General features: G+C 39.2%; 1 protein-coding gene across 12 annotated transcripts in view; it reads left to right on the top strand.

The window, feature by feature from the left end:
• The window catches only part of FRYL (FRY like transcription coactivator), a 141,050-nt gene that overhangs the window by 56,300 nt on the left and 60,870 nt on the right, over positions 1 to 23,880 (top strand). For 7 of the 12 annotated variants that reach the window (XR_014515795.1, XM_083459511.1, XM_083459510.1 and 4 more), the window contains 15 exons: positions 759 to 958; positions 5,863 to 5,916; positions 6,909 to 7,048; positions 7,418 to 7,514; positions 8,697 to 8,776; positions 9,865 to 9,945; positions 10,844 to 11,012; positions 12,051 to 12,143; positions 13,594 to 13,692; positions 14,165 to 14,266; positions 17,241 to 17,285; positions 20,862 to 20,965; positions 21,099 to 21,207; positions 21,959 to 22,045; positions 22,726 to 22,897. Coding sequence is in view for 11 of the 12 variants with exons in the window: in XM_083459506.1 (XP_083315632.1) it covers positions 759 to 958; positions 5,863 to 5,916; positions 6,909 to 7,048; positions 7,418 to 7,514; positions 8,697 to 8,776; positions 9,865 to 9,945; positions 10,844 to 11,012; positions 12,051 to 12,143; positions 13,594 to 13,692; positions 14,165 to 14,266; positions 17,241 to 17,285; positions 20,862 to 20,965; positions 21,099 to 21,207; positions 21,959 to 22,045; positions 22,726 to 22,897 (1,632 nt within the window). In the remaining variant the exon portion in view is untranslated. The remainder of the gene's footprint in view (positions 1 to 758; positions 959 to 5,862; positions 5,917 to 6,908; positions 7,049 to 7,417; positions 7,515 to 8,696; positions 8,777 to 9,864; positions 9,946 to 10,843; positions 11,013 to 12,050; positions 12,144 to 13,593; positions 13,693 to 14,164; positions 14,267 to 17,240; positions 17,286 to 20,861; positions 20,966 to 21,098; positions 21,208 to 21,958; positions 22,046 to 22,725; positions 22,898 to 23,880) is intronic. The other 5 variants (XM_083459502.1, XM_083459503.1, XM_083459509.1 and 2 more) reach the window with 1 other exon arrangement.

Raw genomic sequence — 23,880 nt, 5'->3', positions numbered from 1 at the left:
CCCCCCAGAAAGGAATATTTTCAGGAGTGTGTCTGTGTTATATTTGCCATGGGAAATGACTTTTATTTGGTATCTGTTTACTTTTCTTTGTTTTTCTGATAAAGACAACTCTAAATAGCTCTGTTGTAGCTATTTTCAAAGCGATATTGGTAGAGTTGCCTGAAGCTAAGATTTTCACAGGAAAATTATTTCAGGCAGAATTTACATTGAGAAGTCAACTATATTTCAGAAATCTGTTTGCCCCTAGTGGCTTTGGAGTCAGAGAACAGGACACATAGAATAATTGTATTTACTTGGCTTTTAAAATGTGTTAACTGGCCTCAAGATTTATGATATGAAAAAGATAAGAGGGGATGGAGGATTTTCAAAGGAAAGAAACAAATTCAAATATGTCAGTACCAGTATTGTCTCTAGAATCCTTTTTATGCTTCCTCATTATGTAAACTTGTCAATGATTCATATCCTTGAATTTAATAAATATAATCAACAACAAGAACTACACATATGAAAATATGATTGTATCATACTTTTGAAGTACCTTACAAGTATATTTTCTTTGCTGGCTGTATTTTGTTCCTTGTTTGTTGCTAATTAAAACATAAGGAAGTGGTCACAAAATTAGAGCTTCTTTCCTCCTCTATTAGAGGCATTTATTAATCTGTTAACTTTGTAAAAGGTTTTGCTACTTCTGAGAAATGCTGTGTTGATGTTTCTGATTTTATTTTATTATTAATGATCAATATTTCTTTTCCATCTAGCATCAGCACCAGCCAGAAGCGTTACTAAACGCAGAATTTCTCCCACCATCAATTCTACCTGGGAAAAGAGAAGTGTCATCATGTCTAATATAACCATTGATCCAGATGTCAAACCTGGTGAATATGTCATCAAGAGCCTCTTTGCTGAGTTCGCTATTCAAGCTGAAAAGAAAATTGAAGTTGTAATGGCTGAACCTTTGGTGAGTTCATTTATATAGCCTTCACTCAATTGTCCATGTTCTTCTGAAATAGTTTAACCTTATTTTGATAACAAGATGACTTTGAAATTGGCTGAATAGAATAGGGTTGCCATACGTCAGGGAAATCCCAGACATGTCCTTTTGGGGGGGGGATTTTCACATTTTAAAGAAAAAATCTGGGATTTTAGGGGGATTTTCACATTTTAAAGAAAAAATCTGGGATTTCTATTTCTATTTTTTATTGGCTCAGGTGTAGGCGGCGCGGGCATGGGGTGGCTTGGGCAGCTCTGCAGGCTGTGGCTGCTGCCAGCCTGAGCTCGGAAAGAGGTGCACGGGTGGTCTGCACACTGTGGCCACTGCCAGCCTGAGCCGGGGAAATAAGAATGATACCTAGGAGGATGTCCAGTAGAAGAGAGATGGAGCTCTAAAGCCTGTCCAGCCTTGACATTAGTAATATTAGATAATATTAATATTGATAATTGATAATATTAGAAAGTATTTTTATGAATCCAGTTAAATTGAATTGAATTACTATAGACAAGGCATAGTGTGCTACCTCTGCCTCCCACTACCAACAGTAGCCACCACAACTCAGTACTTCAGCAAGCCTCCAGATAAAGGTGCAACAAGAGCACCCGTTAAAAATGTAGAAAGAACTGTTGCATATAATTTTGTAACTTAGCTTTTCTGGAACAGGTTTTATAGTGGTTTTTTGGGTTAAAGCTGTCTGACTCTGAGGTATGCAGCTTTGACTTGGGTAGAAGGACCCTCCACAATGTGAATATTTGGATCATGGTGTGAGCATATCAATTTTAAAATGTAAATATGGCAGCTACAAGAAGTAAGGTATCGTGTAAGATAGATCAAGCACTAGAGAGTTTCATACATGTTATGATTGACCCATCCAATGGTTTGCAAGTTACATGTTCTTTCATCACTAAATTTTAGTAACTCACCGGCTTTTTATTTTAATTATTGTATTACACCTTTCAACTTATGTATCTTAAGCAACTAAATTTCAGCCTTCAATATAGCATATTGATTAAATGTATCAGCTTTTGTGTTGGTAATATAATAGTTCCGTCTAGACAATTTATTTAACCCCTGCATGATAAAATTAATTTTCTTTGTATGAGAAAATTAGCTGCTGCACATGGTACATTTCTGTTACTACAAGAAAAAACTGTTAACACTAAAGGCAAAACAAATTCAAGAATGCAGAGCAGCAAAGGTTTATTTTATGATATGCACTGATGATCTTGCATGTATATTATAAGCTGCAGCTTTTCAAAAACCTTACTGTATTGTTTACTTGTGGAAAACGGTTGACTTTTGGCAGCTTTCTTCACTGATAAGTGATCAGAGGAAATATAATTCATTTTCTTTGAAAAACAGAATAGGTACAATAAACCACTGTTTGCTCACCTGTTGTAACTCCTTTTACATGTGAACTAAGGCATAATCGGGCTGATTATGGCCTTAGTTCACATTTAAAAGAAAAGTCTACTATTTTAGTAGTAAAGTAATAAAATATTATAGATTTATTATAGGCATTGTAACGTCTTCATGTGCCACCTGTTTCTATCCTAAGTAGTTTTCAAGCTTTATTTTTTATCATGCTTCAAAATTTCCAGCAATTGAACATCTTTAACTGCACAATCTGTAAATGCCACATCATATTAGAACTACTGTGTTTCTCAGTCAAGTAACCATGAGTGCTTCCTATTCCAGTTTAATGTAAATATGTTCAGATGTTATGATGAGCCATGACCCCACTCTCATAGGGATGTATTCAACTAACTTTTACATACTGATATTATTCATGGTCTACTTTGTCTAAAACACGGGTGGCGCTGTGGGTTAAACCACAGAGCCTAGGGCTTGTCAATCAGAAGGTTGGCGGTTCAAATCCCCGTTACGGGGTGAGCTCCCATTGTTCAATCCCTGCTCCTGCCGACCTAGCAGTTCGAAAGCATGAAGTGCAAGTAGATAAATAGGTACCTCTCCAGCGGAAAGGTAAACGGTGTTTCCATGTGCTGCTCTGGTTTGCCAGAAACGGCTTAGTCATGCTGGCCACATGACCCGGAAGCTGTACGCCGGCTCCAGTAAAGCGAGATGAGCGCTGCAACCCCAGAATTGTCTGCGACTGGGACCTAACGGTCAGGAGTCCCTTTACCTTTACTTTGTCTAAACGTTAGTTAAATACAACCCATATGTTACACCACCTTCTCTGACATGACTGTGAGTTGATCAGAATCTTTTGCTTCCAATTTTTATTAACTGTAATTTAGTGTTGTATCCAAATAGTAAAGTGTGGTTAATCTTAGCTGTATTTTTTGGAGGAACCAAGTAGCTCCACAACACAAGGTTTGAAATTAGATCGTTTCAAACAAGCCATCCAGTCTGTCAGGTTTAGACAAAGCATCAAGCTGTGATGGATAAAAAATGGAACAGAACGCTTCACCCCTCTTTGCTGCCATACTGGAGGTGGATAGCAGAGGAAGAGCATGTGAGCACAAGATTTGCTGCAGCTTTTTCACGTTATGATTAGCCATCATTTTTATCATGATGTTCAAATGCAGCCACTATCTAAAACTGCAGAAGTTCCTCGTGTTTGCTCCCTGATCTAGCTTTATTCTTCTAGCATAAAGAGAGAGATGGAAGAAGCAAAGAACTGTGGCTACATTAACTAGATAACAACTCCTGACTGCTTTATTTCTTTTATTTTTTCATACATACTTTTCACTGTGACCCTGGAAATAATAATCGAATCAATACTTCAATGAGTTGTAAAATGTTTGTGGAGAATCTAGCATGTTCCTCAAGAGGCAAAAAAAATGGGAAGGGGGGACCTGGTGCATATTGGCCGAACTGCTAGAACAAGTTGTGCTGCTCTTTCACAGCTGGCTGCTTTGGCATGTGCTGACTACAGTGATAGCAGCAGGGAGTGTCTGCTCTCGCTGTAGGAATTGTCAATAAAGTTGCATCCTAAAGGGAGATCGTACCTTGGCAAATGCATGAACAGAATATCAACAACAAAACCAATAATGAAAAGCAACTGGAAAACTGCTTTGTGAAACAGCAGGGGAGGGATAGGCAATAATTCATACTGGATTCCCCCCCCCATTTTGTATTTGTGTATTATTAAACAATAAACAAACAATGTAAAGACCTGTTTTCAGGATTCAAAGGAATGCTATGAGTGGCTTATCATGTGGAAAAAAAATCACAAGGAGGAAAGGTAAAAGGAAAGTAATTCTCAGAATGGCAAACACTATGTTCTTCCTCATTCAGTCAGCACTGCAAAGGTCATACTGTCTTCTGACAAGGATAAGTGCTAATGGTTTTCTCTGCCCCTCATAGAATTGAAATGAAGCTTAGTGTAAGCTAAAATCTGCTAATTATGACCATTCAAGTGGAGTTAGTACAAATAAAGAAGAAACTGGCCTTTGGTGGGCATTTGTATAGCATTTTGTACTTGGTGTTTTCAATGTAATGCCCCCTGTGTACTTGTTAATTTTATTGCCCAACTATGCTCACTGTGAGGGACGCGGGTGGCGCTGTGGGTAAAACCACAGTGCCTAGGACTTGCCAATCGTATGGTCGGCGGTTCGAATCCCCGCGGCGGGGTGAGCTCCCGTCTTTCGGTCCCAGCTCCTGCCCACCTAGCAGTTCGAAAGCACCCTTAAAGTGCAAGTAGATAAATAGGTACCGCTTTATAGCGGGAAGGTAAACGGCGTTCCGTGTGCTGCGCTGCTGCAGGCTCGCCAGAGCAGCGATGTCACACTGGCCATGTGACCTGGAAGTGTCTGCGGACGGCACCAGCTCCCGGCCTCTAGAGTGAGATGAGCGCACAACCCTAGAGTCTGTCAAGACTGGCCCGTACGGGCAGGGGTACCTTTACCTTTACCTTTATGCTCACTGTTTGTGGGCTTTTGTAGCTGTTCGTATAGTTCCTTGGAAAACCTAATATAGTCCTCAAAGCAGGGTTGGGGAATCATAGCCCAGGGACCAAGTACCCCCCCCCCCCGCCCTCTCTATCCAGTCTGAAATGTGTCCTTTAATGGCAATAATGCCTCTTGGTCAACTGGATGGAGGATGAAGGGATGTGCATATGTGACTCCTCTACTATGCCTTCAATGTGGCTATTAAGTGAAATTTCTAAGAAGTGAAATAGAAGTGTTGCTAACTTTTTTCCCCTTAACAGGATGTGGGGGTTGCCAACTTTTGCTGGCTGTTGCTGCTTCTTTCTCTGTAACAACCAGTTCACTGGGTGACATTAGCTGGGACGCATGTCGGTGCACATGAATTCTTGTCCTTATAAATAGTGTGTGATTCCTTATTTAATTAGGTTATTCCTCCCTCCCTCCCTCCCTCCCTCCCTCCCTCCCTCCCTTCCTTCCTTCCCTTTTGCAGTGAGTTTAGCACTTTCTATTTCAAGTTTGCGTGATGAGGGAGTTATAGGTACAGCCTTCTCAAAAACTTCATCTAATTCAACCAACAAAAAAATCTCTTCCATTTTAACATTTTGTTTTAAGGGTTTTCTATGTTCACTCAATCTCTAAAATGCTTAGAAATTACAGCTATTAAGGTTCATACCCTTAGCAGACATTTCATTTAGGCAATATTGATATAGAATGGTATCCTATTCCGTGGTTAATTTCAGCTGCTTTACTGCATTGGAGCTGGATGGCTGTCAATGGCAGTGTGGTGGACCAAAGTCCCAGATTTGTCCATATGGAATAGACACATGGAGTGTATTCAACAATTGAAGTTACCATTCTACTTTACAAGTGCCCAACCAATCTGAAAAGAAGGCAGGGATAAGCCTGAATTATTTCGCATTTGGGGTGCTTGATCTGTTGGGTACAACTTGGTGCTTTAACTCACTATTCTATTTCTAGGAAAAGCTCTTGTCCAGATCTCTTCAGAGAGGTGAAGATCTTCAGTTTGACCAGGTTAGAGAAGCTTTCTGTTACAATTTGTTGCTTTCCTTGAAAATAGATTTCGTCTCCATAAAATGGGCTAAAAACATAAATGAAAATTTTAAATAATGAATTAAATGTTTAATTCACTTTTTAAAATTTTCATTTGTGTTCCATTTTCAAATGTTTCATTTTCTGAAATTTGGGGGAGGGTATGGCAGAAGAAATCACAGAAGACTTTCAAAGACTAATATCTAATGGATGTGACTTAGTTAAGGATATTTTAATTCCTGTTCATGTTGGCCAATACAAGTGTGGCTGCACTTGTTGGTCAAATCTAGTTTTGGATTATTTCTTGTCTTGAAATTATTTTAGAGGTAGGACTGTCATTCAGTTAGGAGCACCCTAAAACATATGAGACTTAGTTGATCAATTAATCCATTAAAGTTGCATTAAAGCATGAGTTTTGAATTTATTTATTTTAAAAAACCTTGCTTTTTTAATCCCATTAATAAGCCACTGAGGTGCATGTGCAGCTGTTAGCCAGACAAGGAGGGAAGCAATTTTAGGTGATTTTTGCCCTTACTTTTAGCTCCTCGGTCTTGATTATACCTGCTCAAATCTGCTCCAAAGTGTTAGGGAAGAGATGGAAATTCCTTCCCATTCTGCTGATGGAAGACTTGCCACCAGCTGAGCGACATTGTTGGATGCAATCCTGTATCTTTAAAATAACAGGAAAGCAATGCTGCAACATTAGTTCTGTCAACATTTGTGAAAACTGATTACTCACATTAGGGATGGGAAACCTGTGTCTCTCTGTATCTTCATGGTCTCCCAACTCCCATTATGTACACGTTTATTTTTATTCAGGGTTGAAAAATGACAAAGCAAGGCTGTTGCAATATGTAGTGTTGATGTGTTATAGTACGTGTGTCATATCCCAAAAAAGTAAGAAGGGGGAATGCTGTGAAAAGATGCTGCATAAATAAAAGCACTTTATGCACCCAAACTTTTCCTCTTTACAGTTGATAAGCTCTATGAGCTCAGTAGCAGAGCACTGTCTCCCCTCCTTACTACGTACCTTGTTTGATTGGTACAAACGCCAAAATGGAACTGAAGATGAATCTTATGAGTACAGACCTCGATCCAGCACAAAATCCAAGGGGTGAGTGGATGTCTGTGATCATTACATTTAGGATATAATGATTTCTTGTGTTAAACTTGCTGCCTCAATAATTAAGCATTTCATCATGAATGATCTTATTATTGCTATAATTTCCAACTTTGCTTCTAAAAATAAGGTTGGTAGAATCACAAGAGTTTCCTAGTAGGTTTTTCCTTCATAACATTTTTCTTTTCTTTTCTGCTACTATGAAATTCCAGATAGTGTGGAATAGCAGGATGGGGAACTGAATGGAAAAGACTCACTTGAGTGGTCGGGCCAACAAATGAAAAATATAAACCACAGTATGCATCGTATAAATGTCTTTTTTAAGAGGAAAAGAGTCTTACGCTATGTTTGTTTTTGTTTCAGGGATGAGCAGCAGCGTGAGAGGGATTATCTACTTGAAAGGAGAGACTTAGCTGTAGATTTTATTTTTTGTTTAGTTTTAGTTGAAGTTCTAAAACAGGTAAGTGCTTTAAGTTTTGCAATCTATGCGCTATCTCTAGTAATCTTTTTTATTTTAATTGTTTGATGAACTGAGTATTTGTGTAGTCTGCCTAAATGCTTATGTGCAAAAATGAGGCCTATGTAAGCAGAGGACATGTGATATTACAGTAATCCTTTTAGCTGTCCAAAACATTCTTTGCTTCCTAAGCTGTTTTCTCTTATACTGTACAATTTAGAATCTAGATCCATTAAATCAAATCTCCTATGTCAGTGAATAAAGAGATGCAAGTAGTAGGATATAGCTTCATTTATTTAGATCCCTGCTTTCCATCGTGGCAAATGAGTTGGCAACTGCACATCTGGACTACAGTACTGTGATGCACTCTATGTGGGGCTTCCCTTGCAGCTGGTACAGAATGCCATTGCACGAGGCAGGGGGGGGAGTGGCACTCCTTATCAGGCACATCTCAAGCCCACACTGAGGGGCTCTGCAATGACTGCCTATTAGCCACCAAGCCAGTTTTAAGGTTTTACTGCTGACATACAAAGCCCTAGGTAACACTGGGCCAGGTTGTCTTCCTCTTCCACTTCCCCACAGCCTGATGATTATTGGCCTGTGGTAGCATGGAGGTGGGTTTTTTCACCGGTGGCACCACTGATGAATGCTCTCCCTGCTGAAATTCGAGAAGCTCCATCAGCGCTGTCATCCCACCATCTCCTGAAAACACACCTATTTGGGCAAACATTTTCCTAAACTGAACATCTGATGTTGTTATTTTAACTGCTTTAATGGTTGTGCTTTTTAATTGTTTGTTTTATTGTCTATTTTGCTTAAGGATGTTTCATGTCCCAATGGATTTGTTATTGCCTATTTTAATTATGGATTAATTATATCAGTGGTGTCCAAAATATTTTCAAAGAGGGCCAGGTTGTTAAGGTTTTTTTAGGATTTTACCCCAGGAAATAAACTGCCACAGGGGCCAGATTAAACCAACTGGCGGACTGGATTAGGCCCCCAAAACGGACTTTGGACATGCCTGGATTATATAGTTGTAAACTGTTTGGAAGCCATTTTGGTGTATAAGTGATATAAAGCACTCTTCTCTGAGTTGATGTGTATTTATCTAATTAACATGCAAGTTATTTCCTGACACAACATTTAAGAAGTAATGTTTAGCAACATGTGCCTTCTGTGTTACAGATACCTGTTCATCCAGTGCCTGACCCTTTAGTTCATGAAGTTCTAAATTTGGCTTTTAAGCACTTTAAACACAAGGAAGGGTAAGCACATTTGGCAAAAAAAATTACATTTCTTTCAAAAGTTCTTAACTTTGATTTGATTACCCAGTGGACATTGGTCACTGTGGTATCACAGATAAAAGATACACTATTGCAAATCTTCAGGTTTAAGATGTGAATATATTTTTTAAATTGTTATTTGTTTGCTAATTTTTAATTACATTTTTGTTAAGTAGTATTTTCAAAATCTAATAAGGCCTAGATGTAACATAAAGGGATATACAAGAAATATTATATTGCTTATTTATAATGATGCCAAAAGCAGCTTGCGGACGTTTAGCCCAATTTCAAATAAGTTCTGTTTCTATCCTTATTATGTTCCATTTATTTAGATATTAATTTGAAGCCTAAAAGGAAATTCCTTTGAAATCAGTGTGGCTTTGAACCATTTTACATATGATAAAATCCCTACTTCTATGTAGAGAATGACAGATAAAATGTGTGTGAATATTAGTTTTTTGGTGCATTGTGTACACCATTATTCTATGGAGCCAACTATGCAGTACATGTTATCAAATTTAATTGTCAATACACAGGTTGCCAGCCTTATTTACTACTACATAGAAGTGCATCCTGTGTAGAAATTCGTCACAATTCTTTTAATCTTTAGTAGGGATGGGCAACTTTTTTCTGTCAGGGTTGGATTTCCTGTAGCAGGCCAGTAATGGGTGGAACTGAATACAGTTATGGGTGGACCTTCTCCCTCCCACCCCTCCTTCCATTTCCACTCTGTGGACTGCCAGAGAAAAGGGACAGATTGCTCTTGCTAGAGATCTGAACTATGTTTGCATACGACTTTTGAAACTAGCTCAAGGGCTGTAGATTGCCCACCCTGATCTAGAACTATAAACCTCAATTATAAGTTTGAGCTTAAATATTGTCATCAGTGTGGCAGTGCAAATATAATTTTGTTCTCTCCTGCCCCAATCTATCTATCCATCTATATATATAACACCTTCCTTCTAGTAGATGGTGTATCTTTTATCATTGTGCGCAGCATTGTATCAGTTGTAGCCATTACTGAGTATTAAGTTTGTAGTTTTTATTTGTGTACTTCCTTCTATTCACAGGTATTCAGGAACCAACACTGGGAATGTGCATATTATTGCAGATTTATACGCAGAAGTAATAGGGGTTCTTGCGCAATCAAAGTAAGCTGCTCTTTTTACACGAGGTTTCCAAGATTTGGAACATTCTCCTTTGTGACTCATGTTCATATGGAAATTTTCATGAGTGGTGATTGAAGGTTGTGTGCATCCTTATCTTAACAATAGCATCTAAATATGTGACGTCTTGTGACAGCAGTTCATTGCCTGATAGATATATTCCCATAGCAGCTTCTCTGTTGAAGTGCTTCCTATTTTGAATAGAAAACACTTTTTTTAAACAGCTGGCACTATTAAAGGTGCAAACGAGTTCTTAGAACACTTGAAAAGTAACCCTGGTTCATGTATCACTTGAAACTATCATTCAAGAGTGCACACTGCTCAGTTGTGGTGCTCCTGCCTCTCCACTTTCCGCTTCAGCAAAGTTGGCAAAGGCCAACTTGCCATTATGGATGAATCAGTGCTTGTGCTTTGTTTCTCTCCTAACAAACCACATTGGTAAATCAAGATTTGTTCTTTGTTTACCACTGTGGTTTGTTAGGAGAGAAATGAACCACAAGTTCTGGTTTGCCCATGAAGGCAGCCCATCCTCCAGCTTGTTTCCTCCATGGCACACTGAAAAGAAGGAGTGGGGTGGCACTAAGCACATTCTTTTGAGCAGCATAGAGTAGCACTCAGATTGTTCACAGTGAACCATGGTTTCATTCAATGTATGGTTTGTAATCTGAGAACTGGACCATAGTAGAATGGTAGGGAAAGGACAGCTGTTGAGGAGCAGTCCCAGACTCTTTCCCAGATTGTCCAAATGACCCATGGCTACCCAGCTTTTTAATGGCAGAGCATAATACATATGGACCAGAAAATCTGTTTTAAATATATAATCTAAATATAAATAATCTAAAGAATATTGAACAGCCTTTGTGTCTGCCTTTCCACGATCTAGGTTTCAAGCTGTCAGAAAGAAGTTTGTCACAGAATTAAAGGAACTGCGACAAAAGGAACAGAGTCCTCATGTGGTACAAAGTATCATCAGCTTAATTATGGGGATGAAGTTTTTCAGAGTAAAAATGTATCCTGTAGAAGATTTTGAAGCATCGTTTCAGTTCATGCAGGTAAATTATTTTATTTTACTTCTTTCACGCCCTCAGTGTGAACAGTGCTTAACAGAGCACAAGGGCACAGGTCTCTGCCCCTGAGGAACTTACTATCTGAAATTAGACACAGGAGATACTGAAGTGGGAGAGAGAAGTGGAAGAATATTTAACCTGGCTCAGTTGATTAGTGTGTGGTGCTGATAATGTCAAGGTTTTAGGTTCAGTCCTCATATGGGACAGCTGCATATTCATGCATTGCAGGGGGTTGGACTGGATGGGCCACTCCACTGTCCTTCAGACCTTGTGGAGGGCCGGACTATAGTTTGAAGAAGAAAAAATGAATGAATTCCTATGCCCCACAAATAACCCAGAGATGCATTTTAAATAAAAGGGCACATTCTACTCATGTAAAACCACACTGATTCCCGGACCGTTCATGGGCCGGATTGAGAAGGCGATTGGACCGGATCCAGCCCCCGAGCCTTAGTTTGCCTACCCATTCTCTACATTTCTATGATTTTATGTGATTGTTTCCATAGCATGTGCTTAGCTACAGGCTTTGTATCTAGGTTGCTGAGCTAATGACTTCACAAAAAGCAGGTTTTGAGGAGGGATTTGAAGAAAGAGAGGTAGAAAAAGAATCCTTTAAACAGGGAGGCAATTCCAAGCATATAGGCCCTCAAAGGAGAAAGGGTAGAGTTTTTGAGGGGGGAGGAGACCTTTGGATGCTGGGGGTGGTGAAATCTGAGGACTGAAGGTCATGGACAGGATTCTTTTGTAGTCTTCTAAAACAATTAGGGATTGATCCTTGGACATTTTATATTTAAAGCATGTCCTGTATTGCTGAGCCATGCACCTTCCCATAAAACAGCATGGAGAAGCTGCTGCTCCTAATGGTTCCGTGTCAGAGCTTTATTGGGCTCAATTGATTTGTAGCTAATGCATACTAAATGTTGGCACTGCATAGACACATTTGGTTTTAAAAGGCCAGTGTTTGGATTTCTCATATATGAACATGGGAAGCTCTTCATAATCTGTCAACTTGTTTTCTTACAGGAATGTGCACAGTACTTCTTGGAAGTAAAAGACAAAGACATTAAGCACTCACTGGCTGGTTTGTTTGTAGAAATACTCATTCCTGTTGCTGCTGTAAGTAGATTTCATTCTTCCACAGAAGAAGTGTGTGTGTGTGTGTGTGTGTGTGTGTGTGTGTGTGTGTAAGCACGTGTGCACATGTTTTCTTCCCCCATTTGACTGTGTTGCTTAGACAAAGATCTGGTTCGTGTGTAATAGCAGTAAGCCAAAATATGGCTTAGCATGAATGCGCAATCATGAGAGTTTCTGGAAAGGAGATTGTAGCTAATGTGCTTCTACGTCTGCCACCCCTTGCGCTGCGCTTCTGTGAACTAAGCCATATCATCTGAACCTGGGCTCGTGGTTTGTCTAATGTACGCAAACTCCAAACTGTAAACCTTGGTTTGCAAGTTTTGTTTACAGCTCCTGGTGTATCTAAAGCAATATAAGCCACAAACATAGGTTCAGACAAGTCACTAAGCCCACATTATGACATAGTGCAGCAGAAGGAGAAGCAAAATGGCGATGATATTCTCTCCAGGAGGCTTCCCGCTCACAGATTCACACTAACCCATAGTTTAACTTAGTGTTACATGTGAACCAGCTCTGTTCCCCATGACATACTAGTGATTATTGTGGGTCTGTTCAGGCCTGCAGGTGTATGCTTTAAATTATGGTGGGAATTAATCCAAAGTTAGTTGCTTCAGTTGTCTCAAAACTTCCATTAAACCTGTAAACAAAAGAAGACCAAAGCATTACCTCTCTTACAACTTTGGTGAAATAAATAATATTTTTTTCCTTTTTTGTTGAATCTGAATGAAAGCAAAATCATTTTTACAAAATTGAACATATTTTTAAAATCTTTGTTTTCAATTTTGTTTTTTTAAATTATTATTATTATGTAAAATAGAACTCTGTTGATTCGGGATCTTCAAAAAAAGTATTGTTTGTTTATGTATGTGGATGCATGCAAATTTCAGCCAATGTCTTGATTAAAACCAACTAAAATATATTGATAGCCTTATTATAAATACAGCTGCCTCTTTAATGATTGCATACTAAGACTAACTTCAACCTAGTGAGAGTCTTGGCCATATGTGGAGCCATACCATGGGGATAAAGTAGGATCTGATCCAAACTGTAGCATATATCATTATTTCTAGGTACCCAGCACTTAAAAAATGCAGTACAACTTTGATAAGAACCCTCCCTCTTCCCGGTCCTGATTAGTGGATTGGAATGAAGCATACAAGAGCCTGTGATTCAGAATCACTTTTATCCATTGATAGGGTTGTATTATTTTTAAACCTAATTACAGTACATGTAAATGTTTATTGCTTGACTAACTTTAGTGCTGCGTGATTTATTGCACATTCATTTCATGTGAGCCGCAAGACTTAAATGAAATCTGTAAGGTGATTTAAAATGCTTATTTCTCAGATCCTTTTATCATGTTGTGAATTTCAGTGTCTTCATTTCCTTTTCTGAAGAGTTCTTTTTGGTCTATTTCTTTATTTGACATTAGGCTGTTAAAAATGAAGTGAATGTGCCATGTCTGAAAAACTTTGTGGAAATGCTTTACCAGACTACCTTTGACCTGAGCTCAAGAAAGAAGCATTCATTGGTATTTGAAAATGTTTGTTATATTTGTCCAGAACTCATGCATGCAATTTAGCAAAGTAGCATAGAATTGTAGTCTTGGATGGGATTCTGAGGCTGTTTTAGTCCAACTTTCTACAATGCAGGAATCTCAACATGCAGCCCCCCCATTCAATTTGAAACCCTACTGAGCCCCACTTAGCTTTGCAAATGTGCTAGCAGTTTTACTGCAGTGCCACTAGGAGGTTAGTAGTCACACAGATATCAGGAATGGCCAGCGACATAGGACTCAGTAGTTGAATGACTGAGAAGTAGAGCAGTAAGCTGTAGTCTATTTGATTTGAGGATTGTTTGATTTATTCCCCCTCCCCAAGTTTAGTGAAACAGCTTTTTAAACCGCAGAACTCCGTAACTCTGTATGGAAATTTTTCAATTATTCTCTTGCGTGCTGTAATTCTGAAAGATAAATTTGACAAGTTATTTTCCTCCTCAAACAGGCTTTGTATCCACTGATCACCTGCTTGTTGTGTGTCAGTCAGAAGCAGTTTTTTTTAAATAATTGGCATATCTTCCTGCAGAACTGTTTGTCCCATTTAAAGGTAAGGACAATTCTCTTAATATTTATGAATGTCTGTGTGTGAGTGCAGCAGACCACCACCCATGCAGCAGAACCTTTTGCAGCAATAAAATACCATTGGTAAATAACTTTATGACACTTCCCCTTTATCGTCATGTTTAGCAAAATAAATGAAATCTGCGTAATTTCAGTCCTGATTCTCTGTGATTTTATTTCCCGCTTTATCAATAACTGCATATTTCCTTGATATAATATCTTTACCTGCGAGTTCATTATATAATAGAGATTTAAAATCTGTCAGATTCCTCCTAATCTCATGCCTTTGAATCATAATCATGGGTTGTATCTGTTGAAGCCCATTGACTAACTTAAACCCATTGATTTCACTGGGTCTGCTTTGAGTATCACTTAGTTGGATACAACAACATATTCTTAGCTTTGTAAATATTGTAAATATTGACGTTAGATATAAATTCCAGAAATTTTTATTTACTGTGATCAAATGTCAAAAAGCTACATGCATTAATTTTGAGATACGTTACTTTCCACCCAGTAAAATTACTTATCAGAGTAAACTTGAGGAGATTCAGGTGAAATTTCTGGGATAAAGATCCTGATATTTAGACCAAATTTTAATAATACCTGATATTGTTTTGCTTATCTTGTTGTTGTTTTTTAAATACAATATTTTCAAGAAAAATCACATTCCTTCTTCCTCTACGTCATGTCTTCCTTCCATTCTTTCCGCCACCAATGCACAATTATTATGTTGGTGCCTGCAATCCCTCTAACCTCAGTTTCTGCATTTTATGAAGGCCAATTCTTTGGTGATTAAAAGGTGATTAAAAATGTTTGACTCTTACTGAGTAACTTCTGTGGAATGGGAATCCTTAAAGCCAGGAAGATGAAAATAAATTTTGGGAGGACTTTCATTTTAATTACTGAAATTCTACCAAACCAAGAAACTATATTTGTTCCAATGCTGTGAATTTTTCTATCTGCTTAATTTGATTAGTCTAAATAACGTACGCATTGAGATCCTAGCTATTTGCAAGTTAACTATTAAAGGTACACCAAGGCCCAGCCCAACTTAAATTGCTCAGGCAACAAACCATTCGTGACCAATTTATTATGCTCATGATCTTGGGGCCTTCTTGAGTGCTCCATGAGGCATGAAAATCTGTCACTAGAGGGGGATATCGCCCTGTGCATGCATCAAATGTCACCCATCTAAGACAACAAGGGAGAGCATTCTACATGAAGAAATACACTAGCATCAGAGACTAGAATGGTTATGTATAAGATGGTTCTCCAGCATAATCTTGCCTTCCTACGTGGTTTCTATAACACTTTGTTATAGAGAATGGTGTGGGTTCAGTCATATGGGCTTAGTAAACATGCCATTTCCATACTGCTAGGGTATGGTCCAAAGACTTGCTTACGGTGAAATTGGCCACAGTTGACCACTTTTGAGTCATGCTTATTTCAATGGAAGAGCTGAAAACATGTTTTCCCTGTTACTGAATTCAAAGGACTTCACAGGGTATATATATTTTCATTCCTTTGATAAAATGGTTTTAACAAGAATTTTATGTTGTATACAGGCAATTTAATGAATTTCTGCTGGTGATAGGTTGATATTAACGACTGGAGTCTTGTATTTCATCTTGTTATAAGTGTTTCTTGCATCTGCCTTTGCGAAAACTTCAGAATTGTACCTGTTTTAAACTACGTAAATAATAGTGAAACATGCAAAATCTAGCAGCTAGGTGTTTTATTGTAGGATCATCTCCACTTATAATTTTATATCGTGTCAAGGTTTTGTCTATTTCCTTTACACATTTGCAGCTATTTTGCAATGTCTACTTTTTGTTTGTCTCTGTCTACTTGCTATTGAAGCTTCCTCTGTGTAGCATATAGAGGAGGGATGCTGGTATCTCTCACTTCTTTTATTTAGAAAAACCCTTATTGCTGGCAATGAATGCATAAAATTTCTGTTGTTAGGGACTTTAATTAGAACTCATAAAGCATGTGTTTGATACTTTAACATAGTTTTGTTGACCCTTAACAACACAACATTTTATTATGGGGCTCTGTTCAACAGAAATGGCACATAACATTTACAGGACTAACTGTATATGAGGATTTCATCTCAGATTTCAAACTTTCAGACTAGAATTTACAACAATATTCCTGCTGTATGTTGAGATTTTGATCTCTCTCTCTCTTTTTTTAAATTGGCAAATGCCTATAACAATTGATTTGAATTTCTTCCACTTTCAGAAATAATTTGAAAATATAAGGCGGGTTTTTATTTATGTTTTTAAAAAACATAGAGTGGTCCTTGGTGCCCTGGCTAATGGCAGAGACTAGAGTATATCTTCCTTTGGTTCTGAAGCCCTAGGGTAACTGGCAGCTGGTGCAGAGTGTTCTTCCTTGAAGGAGGAGTGAAGCAAATGGTCTGTAGCTCCTTTGGCTCATGAATGAAGCTAGATTGGTCACCCCTTTGGCATGATGTTCTTCCTGGAAGGCAGGAGTGGAGCCTTCAAATTGCCATGACCACCTGACTAGTGGCAGAGACCAGAGTACACTTGCCTTCAATTCTGCAGTCTGAGCTAATAAGCATAAGGCTGGGACAGAGTGGCATCAGTGTCTTCCTGGTGGCAGTGGTGCTGCCACTTACAGGGTGAGAGCAGGTACCTTTGGGTTGGAGGTGGCAACGTCACTACCCTCCTACTCTACCCTGTCTCTGTTCTGGTGAGCAACACCATTACCACTAGGAGGAGGAGGAAGATTATGTTCTCCATCCCACACCACTACTGCAGGTAGCTGGCAGTGGTGTCTTATCTGCAAAAAGAAAAGTGTTTCTGCTGAATAGAGCCCCCATAAGCAGCTTTCTGTTTGTGCTTTTTATTATTTTATTTTTTCATCTAACATGCATGTGCTTCCCGTTCTCATGTTTGTTATGTTTTGCTGTCTTGCATTGCTTTATTTAGATGCCATCTAACAACAGTATCAGAAAACAAATAGAAACTCTCCAGGTAAGTTAATATGTTGTATTAGCAAAGTAGGAAATAGCTTTGTCTGACTTATTGGGGGGGGGGGTTGATTGTTGCATTGTATGTCCTGTTTGGTTGTATGCAAACTGCAATCACAGTGTGAAGAAGCAACTTCAGAAATAGTAGCTAATCTTTGAAAGGAAAATCAGGAGTAATTTAGTTTCAGTGGATAGAAGAAACAGCTGCACACGTGGTATAGTTTAACGCTAATTACATTCCTGTTGCACTTGTTAAAAATGCTTCATGTATGTGAGTGCACAAAGAAATAAGTTTTCTCCGGGGGGGGGGGGAGCTATGGCTTTCATACCACATTCTCCCTTTCTCCTCTCCTTGTCAATATGAGAACATGTAGACCGTGCCAGGGGCATTGTAAGAATGAGGTGGTATGTGCATGATTTTTCATATCTGCATCCTCTGTTCCAGATATGGCACCCTGTGGCTCTCCAGATGCTCTTGGATTACACCTGCCGTTATATTTGACCACTGGCCATGCTGGCTAGTACTGATGGGAGTTGAGGTCCATCAACCTTTGGAGATCCACAGGTTCCCAATCTCTGCTCTATTCATCCCTGTGCTTTGGATTGAACTGAGCATTTTATGATGCTGAGCTCCCCGATTCAGTGTGTAGCTTGTAAGTATAACGGAAAACCACCACCATTCATTATACGTAGTTGACTTGGATCAATTGCAGGGGAGTGAAGCAAAGCATGTTTACATTAATCAAGAAAGAAGACTACGTAACTTTATTTGTGGATCTGCTCTGAGCTTATTGAAAATGTTTGAAAGACACCAGTGGGAGAATGGTACTGAGGATTGAACCAATATTGGCTTCCTTTTAATCTCTATTTCTTGGAATGCTGTTGTTTGCAGTGACTGAGTTTAGTTTCTAAAGGAAGAGTGGTTGCCCTTTGTCAAGGGCCACATTCTCTCAGGGATAATCTGTCTGCTGCATGCCAGCAGTAGGTGGGGCCAGAGTCACCTGATGCCCCCATATCATCACTGCTTTCTCTCTCTCTCTCTCTCTCTCTCTCTCTCTCTCTCTCTCTCTCTCTCTCACACACACACACACACACACACACACACACACACACAAAATTCATTTATTCTTCATTCATTTTCTTCCTGCCACACATCAGTTTATCCATTCACATACACAAGCACACACCCCATTCATCCATCATCTGTTCTGTCTCTTACGTACACCCCATCCACTCTGATTCTCTTCCATTGTACATGTACGTGCACATAAAAAACAAGACACATATGTCTCACAGTAATCCATTCTCTCTCACACGCCCTTCACCCATTCTCACAGGCATGAACACACACTCCATTCATCAATAATGTATTTGTTATCTCATTTCAAGTTTTAATGTTAAAAGAGTGAACTAATGTGGAAACAAAGTAGGTACAACTTAGGACTAGATATTGTACAATTCTTCCCTGTAGTACATAGTAGTGCAGAACCTGCTGGGATTAAGTGAATCATGGAGTCAGTTGCTTTACACGTGCCTTGTTGGCTGGTGTCTCCCAAAGAGAAATAATGCTAAGTAGGCAGATTTCTTAATCTGCTCAGGAGTTAAATACATTGCTAGAGAGCAGCAGGAGCTTGGAGCTTGCTTGTTGTTGCCCACATCAGGTGCTGAGGCCTCTTAATAGCTCCCACTCTCCACCTGAAGCCTTGCAGACAACATTAGAAAGCTAGCAGCTTGCTAAGCTATTGAGCATTCAGATCCCCCCCTTTGCCCCCTAAACCGATAAGGTCTTTTCTGCTTTGCAGTGAATGACTGCCCATGAATTTTTATGAAGTAAGAAAAATTAATACTCTTCTTCTTGAACATGTTAAGTGATGTACCTGATGGATTGCTATTCTGAATGATTCTTCTAGAAGAGGGATAATAGCGTATGTTTTTGAGAGAAGCCTAACCAGAATGAAAATGTGTTAGCAATGGCTTCATTTTGTTCCAGGAGCTTGTCCCTCTTAAGGAAAAACATGAAAAAGGGAGAACTGTCAACTATTCTGTGTTGGCAGAACACTGGGGGACCTTAGCTGTTTTCATTTATTTCTTCACCCGCAAAATATTTGCTAAAATAGTTACCTAAATTTTCACTATTTACTCTTTGGTGATAAATGCCTTATTTTGGTGGGTGTCTTTTGTCAGAGAGAGGTTCATCAGACTGAAGTGAGCTGAAAATGGAGAAAAGTAACCTCTAATTAATTTACCCCACAGTCCCCCCAATGCATTAGTATGTATGTAACTATAATAGTGTAGGGTTGAATCCAAACTAAGGTAGCTATACTTTCAGTACAGCTGAAGTTGGAGTTAACTCCTCTGATTGATTTCAGTGATACCTAAGTTCAGCTAACATAGTTTGGGTCCATCTAATGGTTCCTAACTCTGGTATGTGCAGGTGGGTGATCAGAGCAAGCAAACAATGACAAGAAATGGTGAACAAGGAATGTGTGATTTAAACACACTAGGGCTTTGCACAACAAAGTCAGCATTGAGAACTAGTGAGGTTGTCTCAGCGTGAATGTGATACGTATGTAGAATAATTCTAACCAAAGGACTTCCACCAAAAATATGGTTGCTAAATTACAACTGCTATGTGAAACCTGGTCCCCTATAGCTCTCCATATCAGGCTTCCTAGCCAAAAGCCTCCCACCTTCTGAAATGTCGTTTGTGTGTCAGAACTCTACAGTATCATTTCCAATAATAAGTAGCTTATTGGTGAGCAAGTGAAAGGGAGCCCTGTGGAGTTAAGAGTACAGGGAGCAAGGGAGGTAAGAATTGTAAGACACTCCTTCACTGGCTCAGAACAACTAATAAGCTGTTCCTGTGATTGTTTCCTTAGATGTAAGTCCCATGCAGTTTGGGGACTTAATCTCAAATGCGCTTGTACCCTAAGGCTACAATTCTATGCACACATACTTGGGAGTAATTTTCATAGAACCTATTAACCAGGACCGGACTGAAAGCAGTTGTGTTGTGGAAGGAACAGCCAGCTTCTATTATTGGCAAAAGAGAGGGGAAGAGGAATGCTCCTGCTTCCAATACACGTGGCACTTCCACTCTGGTTACAACATAGCCCCAATGCACCTGAAAGTAGAAGAGACCAAGACAGTCTTACTGGAGGGAAATGGGGAGTGGGTGCTTCAGCCAGCTCAGAATACCACTCCTGCCTTCCTAGAACCTGGTCTCAGATTCTACTAGTACAGTTTTCGTGGGATGGGGTGGAGAAAGTGATCTGGACCACTGCACTTGCTCTTGCTCACTGAGTGTTGTAGAAGGGCAGGCCTGTGATTATCCTTCTGCTTTGCATCAGTGCTTATGTCACATCGTCATTTCCTAGAAGCCCTGTGTGGCAGCCGGTACATCATACATATGCTGTTTGTGGTAAGGGCTCTTGGTCACAAATGCGTTACTGCATAGATTTCCAATAATGAAATGTAAGCTATTTAAATTAGCGTTTTAATAGTGTTTTTAAAATATCCATTCGACATGAAGTCCTATACATAACATAATATTTCTCTTTTTTAAAATTTTTTAAAACAGAATAAAGATCCCAAAATGTCTCGAGTTGCACTGGAATCGCTGTACAGATTATTATGGGTTTATGTTATTAGAATAAAATGTGAAAGCAACACTGTGACACAAAGGTAAGCGGTTTGGTTCAGTATATTTGAAACCTTTGTAACTTTTTCCTTCAAATTGAAAAGTACCGTGACTATTTTATGATAATGCTCTTGCTGGGTTTTCTCAATGCGGCTCTCTCAATTGTTTCCTCTGCAGCCGCCTCATGAGCATTGTATCGGCACTTTTCCCAAAAGGCTCCCGCAGTGTGGTCCCTCGAGACACACCTCTGAACATATTTGTAAAAATAATTCAATTCATTGCTCAGGTGAGCCCTTCTGCAGTTTGTTTCAATGCACAGTAACACTCCTATTTTCAAATCTGCCACCTTTCCATATTGCCTACCAAAGAACCTGCTGCAGTTTCAGAGAACTTACAAACATGTTATAGGATGCACATTTGCTTTATGTTGGTCTGTTATTCATTAGTGAACTGAAAAGGAAGCCTAGAACACACTCAGTGCTCCCCTTTGATTTCATGTAGCAGGGATAGTCAGTGGTGATAGGCCAGCTGTCTTTGAGTGAAGCCTGTCTGCTGCCGCTGATATCTTCATTGAGGAACCCATAATAAGCCTCTGAGAAACCCCATGGTTCCAGAGTAAAATTTGAAAACCACTGCTCTAGCTGTTGCTTTTTGACAAGAGCAAGAGCAAAATCCTTCCTTTGCATAACTCTTATTTGCCAAAAGAGTTGGCAGGCTTGCAAGACACACACACACACACACACACACACACACACACACACACACACACACTGTTTTGAATACATCACTGGAAACTCTTTTTTCCTATAGTAGAGCATTTAAAAACAATCTACATTTGAAAAACTTACTGCTTTCAAATAATTTGCATTAAAATAAAAACAATACTGGTACACTGCATTATAGAGAATTCACTTAAGAATAGTAACTAGTTTTGAGCCAGTTATCCTAAAACACAAAGCTCTAATATTCACTTTATTGGCTTTGATTATGTGCTACAGTTTACGAAAAGTCTTACGAAGACATGATTTTCTTCTTAGGAACGCTTGGATTTCGCAATGAAAGAAATCATTTTTGATCTTCTCAGCGTTGGGAAATCACCTAAAACCTTCACTATTAATCCAGAGGTAAAACAAAATTGGAGCTAAAAATAATTGTTGTGTTTTTAAGTTTGTTTGTAAGGCAGTCAATTTCATATGCAGTTCTGAAGCAGGTTCACAGCAGTGCGTTTCCTTAGAAATTCCAGAACTTTGCCAATGTTTTCAGACAATTCAGATCTAGAATGTGTCTACAGTCTTTATATTCTTGAGCATATATGCTCCTAATCCATGTAGGCAGGACTAGTTTGACTGCATCTTTGTCTGCCAGATGCTGGGTTGGTACACGCATGCAATGTGTCCTTTGGGGATTGACTTGCACAGGAACCTGATTTGAGGCTAACCAAAGGGTTAGCCAACCTGGTGTCCTCGAGATGTTATTGGACTACAACCTCCATTATCCCCAACCATTGGCCATGCTGGCTGAGGCTCATGGGAGTTGTAGTCTTATCGGCATCTGGAGGGCATCACATAGGCCACTCCTGGTTTACTCAATAGAACCCTTGAGTTTTTATATCTTCTTTAGAATACATTATTTTGCAAAGGTTAGCAAACTTTTAATGGTCATTTAGTAAGATGTTTTGTGGAGATATTTGGCCTGTTGAGCACTTCCTCTGCAGAAGGAGAGAAGAATATTCATATTGTAAAATGTAACTTAACATGAGTTGCAATAGCATGCCTAGGTTGCTAATAAATGTTCCCTTCTGCAGAGAATGAATATAGGGCTCAGAGTCTTCCTTGTGATAGCAGACAGTTTACAACAGAAGGACGGCGAACCACCTATGCCAACTACAGGTGTTGTACTTCCCTCAGGAAACACCCTCCGGGTCAAGAAAATTTTTCTCAATAAAACTCTGACAGATGAAGAAGCAAAAGTTATAGGTTAGTCGGTGATGGTATTGAAGGGGAAGAATGGAATGTATAAGAATCATAATGGTACAAAAAAGCGCAGTGTTTTATTTCTTAACAAATCTAATAGTGCATTTTAAAATTAAATCAGCCTGTGGATCATATTTTTTATTACTGCAAGGGCCAGTAGAAGTGCATATCTCACACGATACAATACGATAATATTTATTGTCACTGTCCCATACAGAACAATGAAATTGAAAAAATCTACACCAGACATTCAAGAACCAACAAACCTGCTATCCCAGCCTGGTTAATCCCCTAAAAACTCTGATACCCCATAATTAAATACAATATACCCCCATATTCAATCCATAAAGCGTCATTGAAGAGCAGTGTACAAGTATAATTAATGGATAATAAAAAGTGGAAATATGAACCATGCATTCCTTTCTCTTGCTCAGAGCTTTCCAGTTTAAGAACTAGAAACTTATCATACGCATCCATACCCATTCATTCCCTGACTGTCAGTCCTTAACGTAGCCAAAGCCAGAACCCCTAACCAGATTAGGTTCTCAGTCAGGACAAAGAAGTGTGATTACCTGACTGGGAAACTCAGGAACTTGTAAATATAGGGCAAGGGAGAGATGGGGGCAAACCTGATGATCAGATTTCTGCCAGAAACCCCCTCCCATAATGTGACATAACCCTGATGTATTTGTGATGTGTGCATGATGCTTCACTAAGTGTGTTATGGGTATAAGGGAAAACTTATAAAAGTTGGAGCTATCCTTTGTTCGAGGCTTCTTGCTGCTGCTTCCATGTGGTGGGTGGAAGTCCTGTTGCAAGAGTCTTTTGAATAAAGATCAGGCCTACAGCCTGCTGCTTTGCTCCTATATTCCTGGCTGGTGTCTTTGTCAATCCAAGTGAGCCCAAGGATTTTTCTATAAGTGTGTGTGTGTGTGTGTGTGTGCGCGCGCGCGCACTGCATTTTTTATGCACATGTAGTTCTTAAA

Source organism: Podarcis liolepis, assembly GCF_965112155.1.
Source record: "Podarcis liolepis genome assembly, chromosome: 9".
Classification (NCBI taxonomy): Eukaryota; Metazoa; Chordata; class Lepidosauria; order Squamata; family Lacertidae; genus Podarcis; species Podarcis liolepis.
Note: the sequence above shows the minus strand (reverse complement) of the source record. Positions and strands in the feature narration are given on the sequence as shown.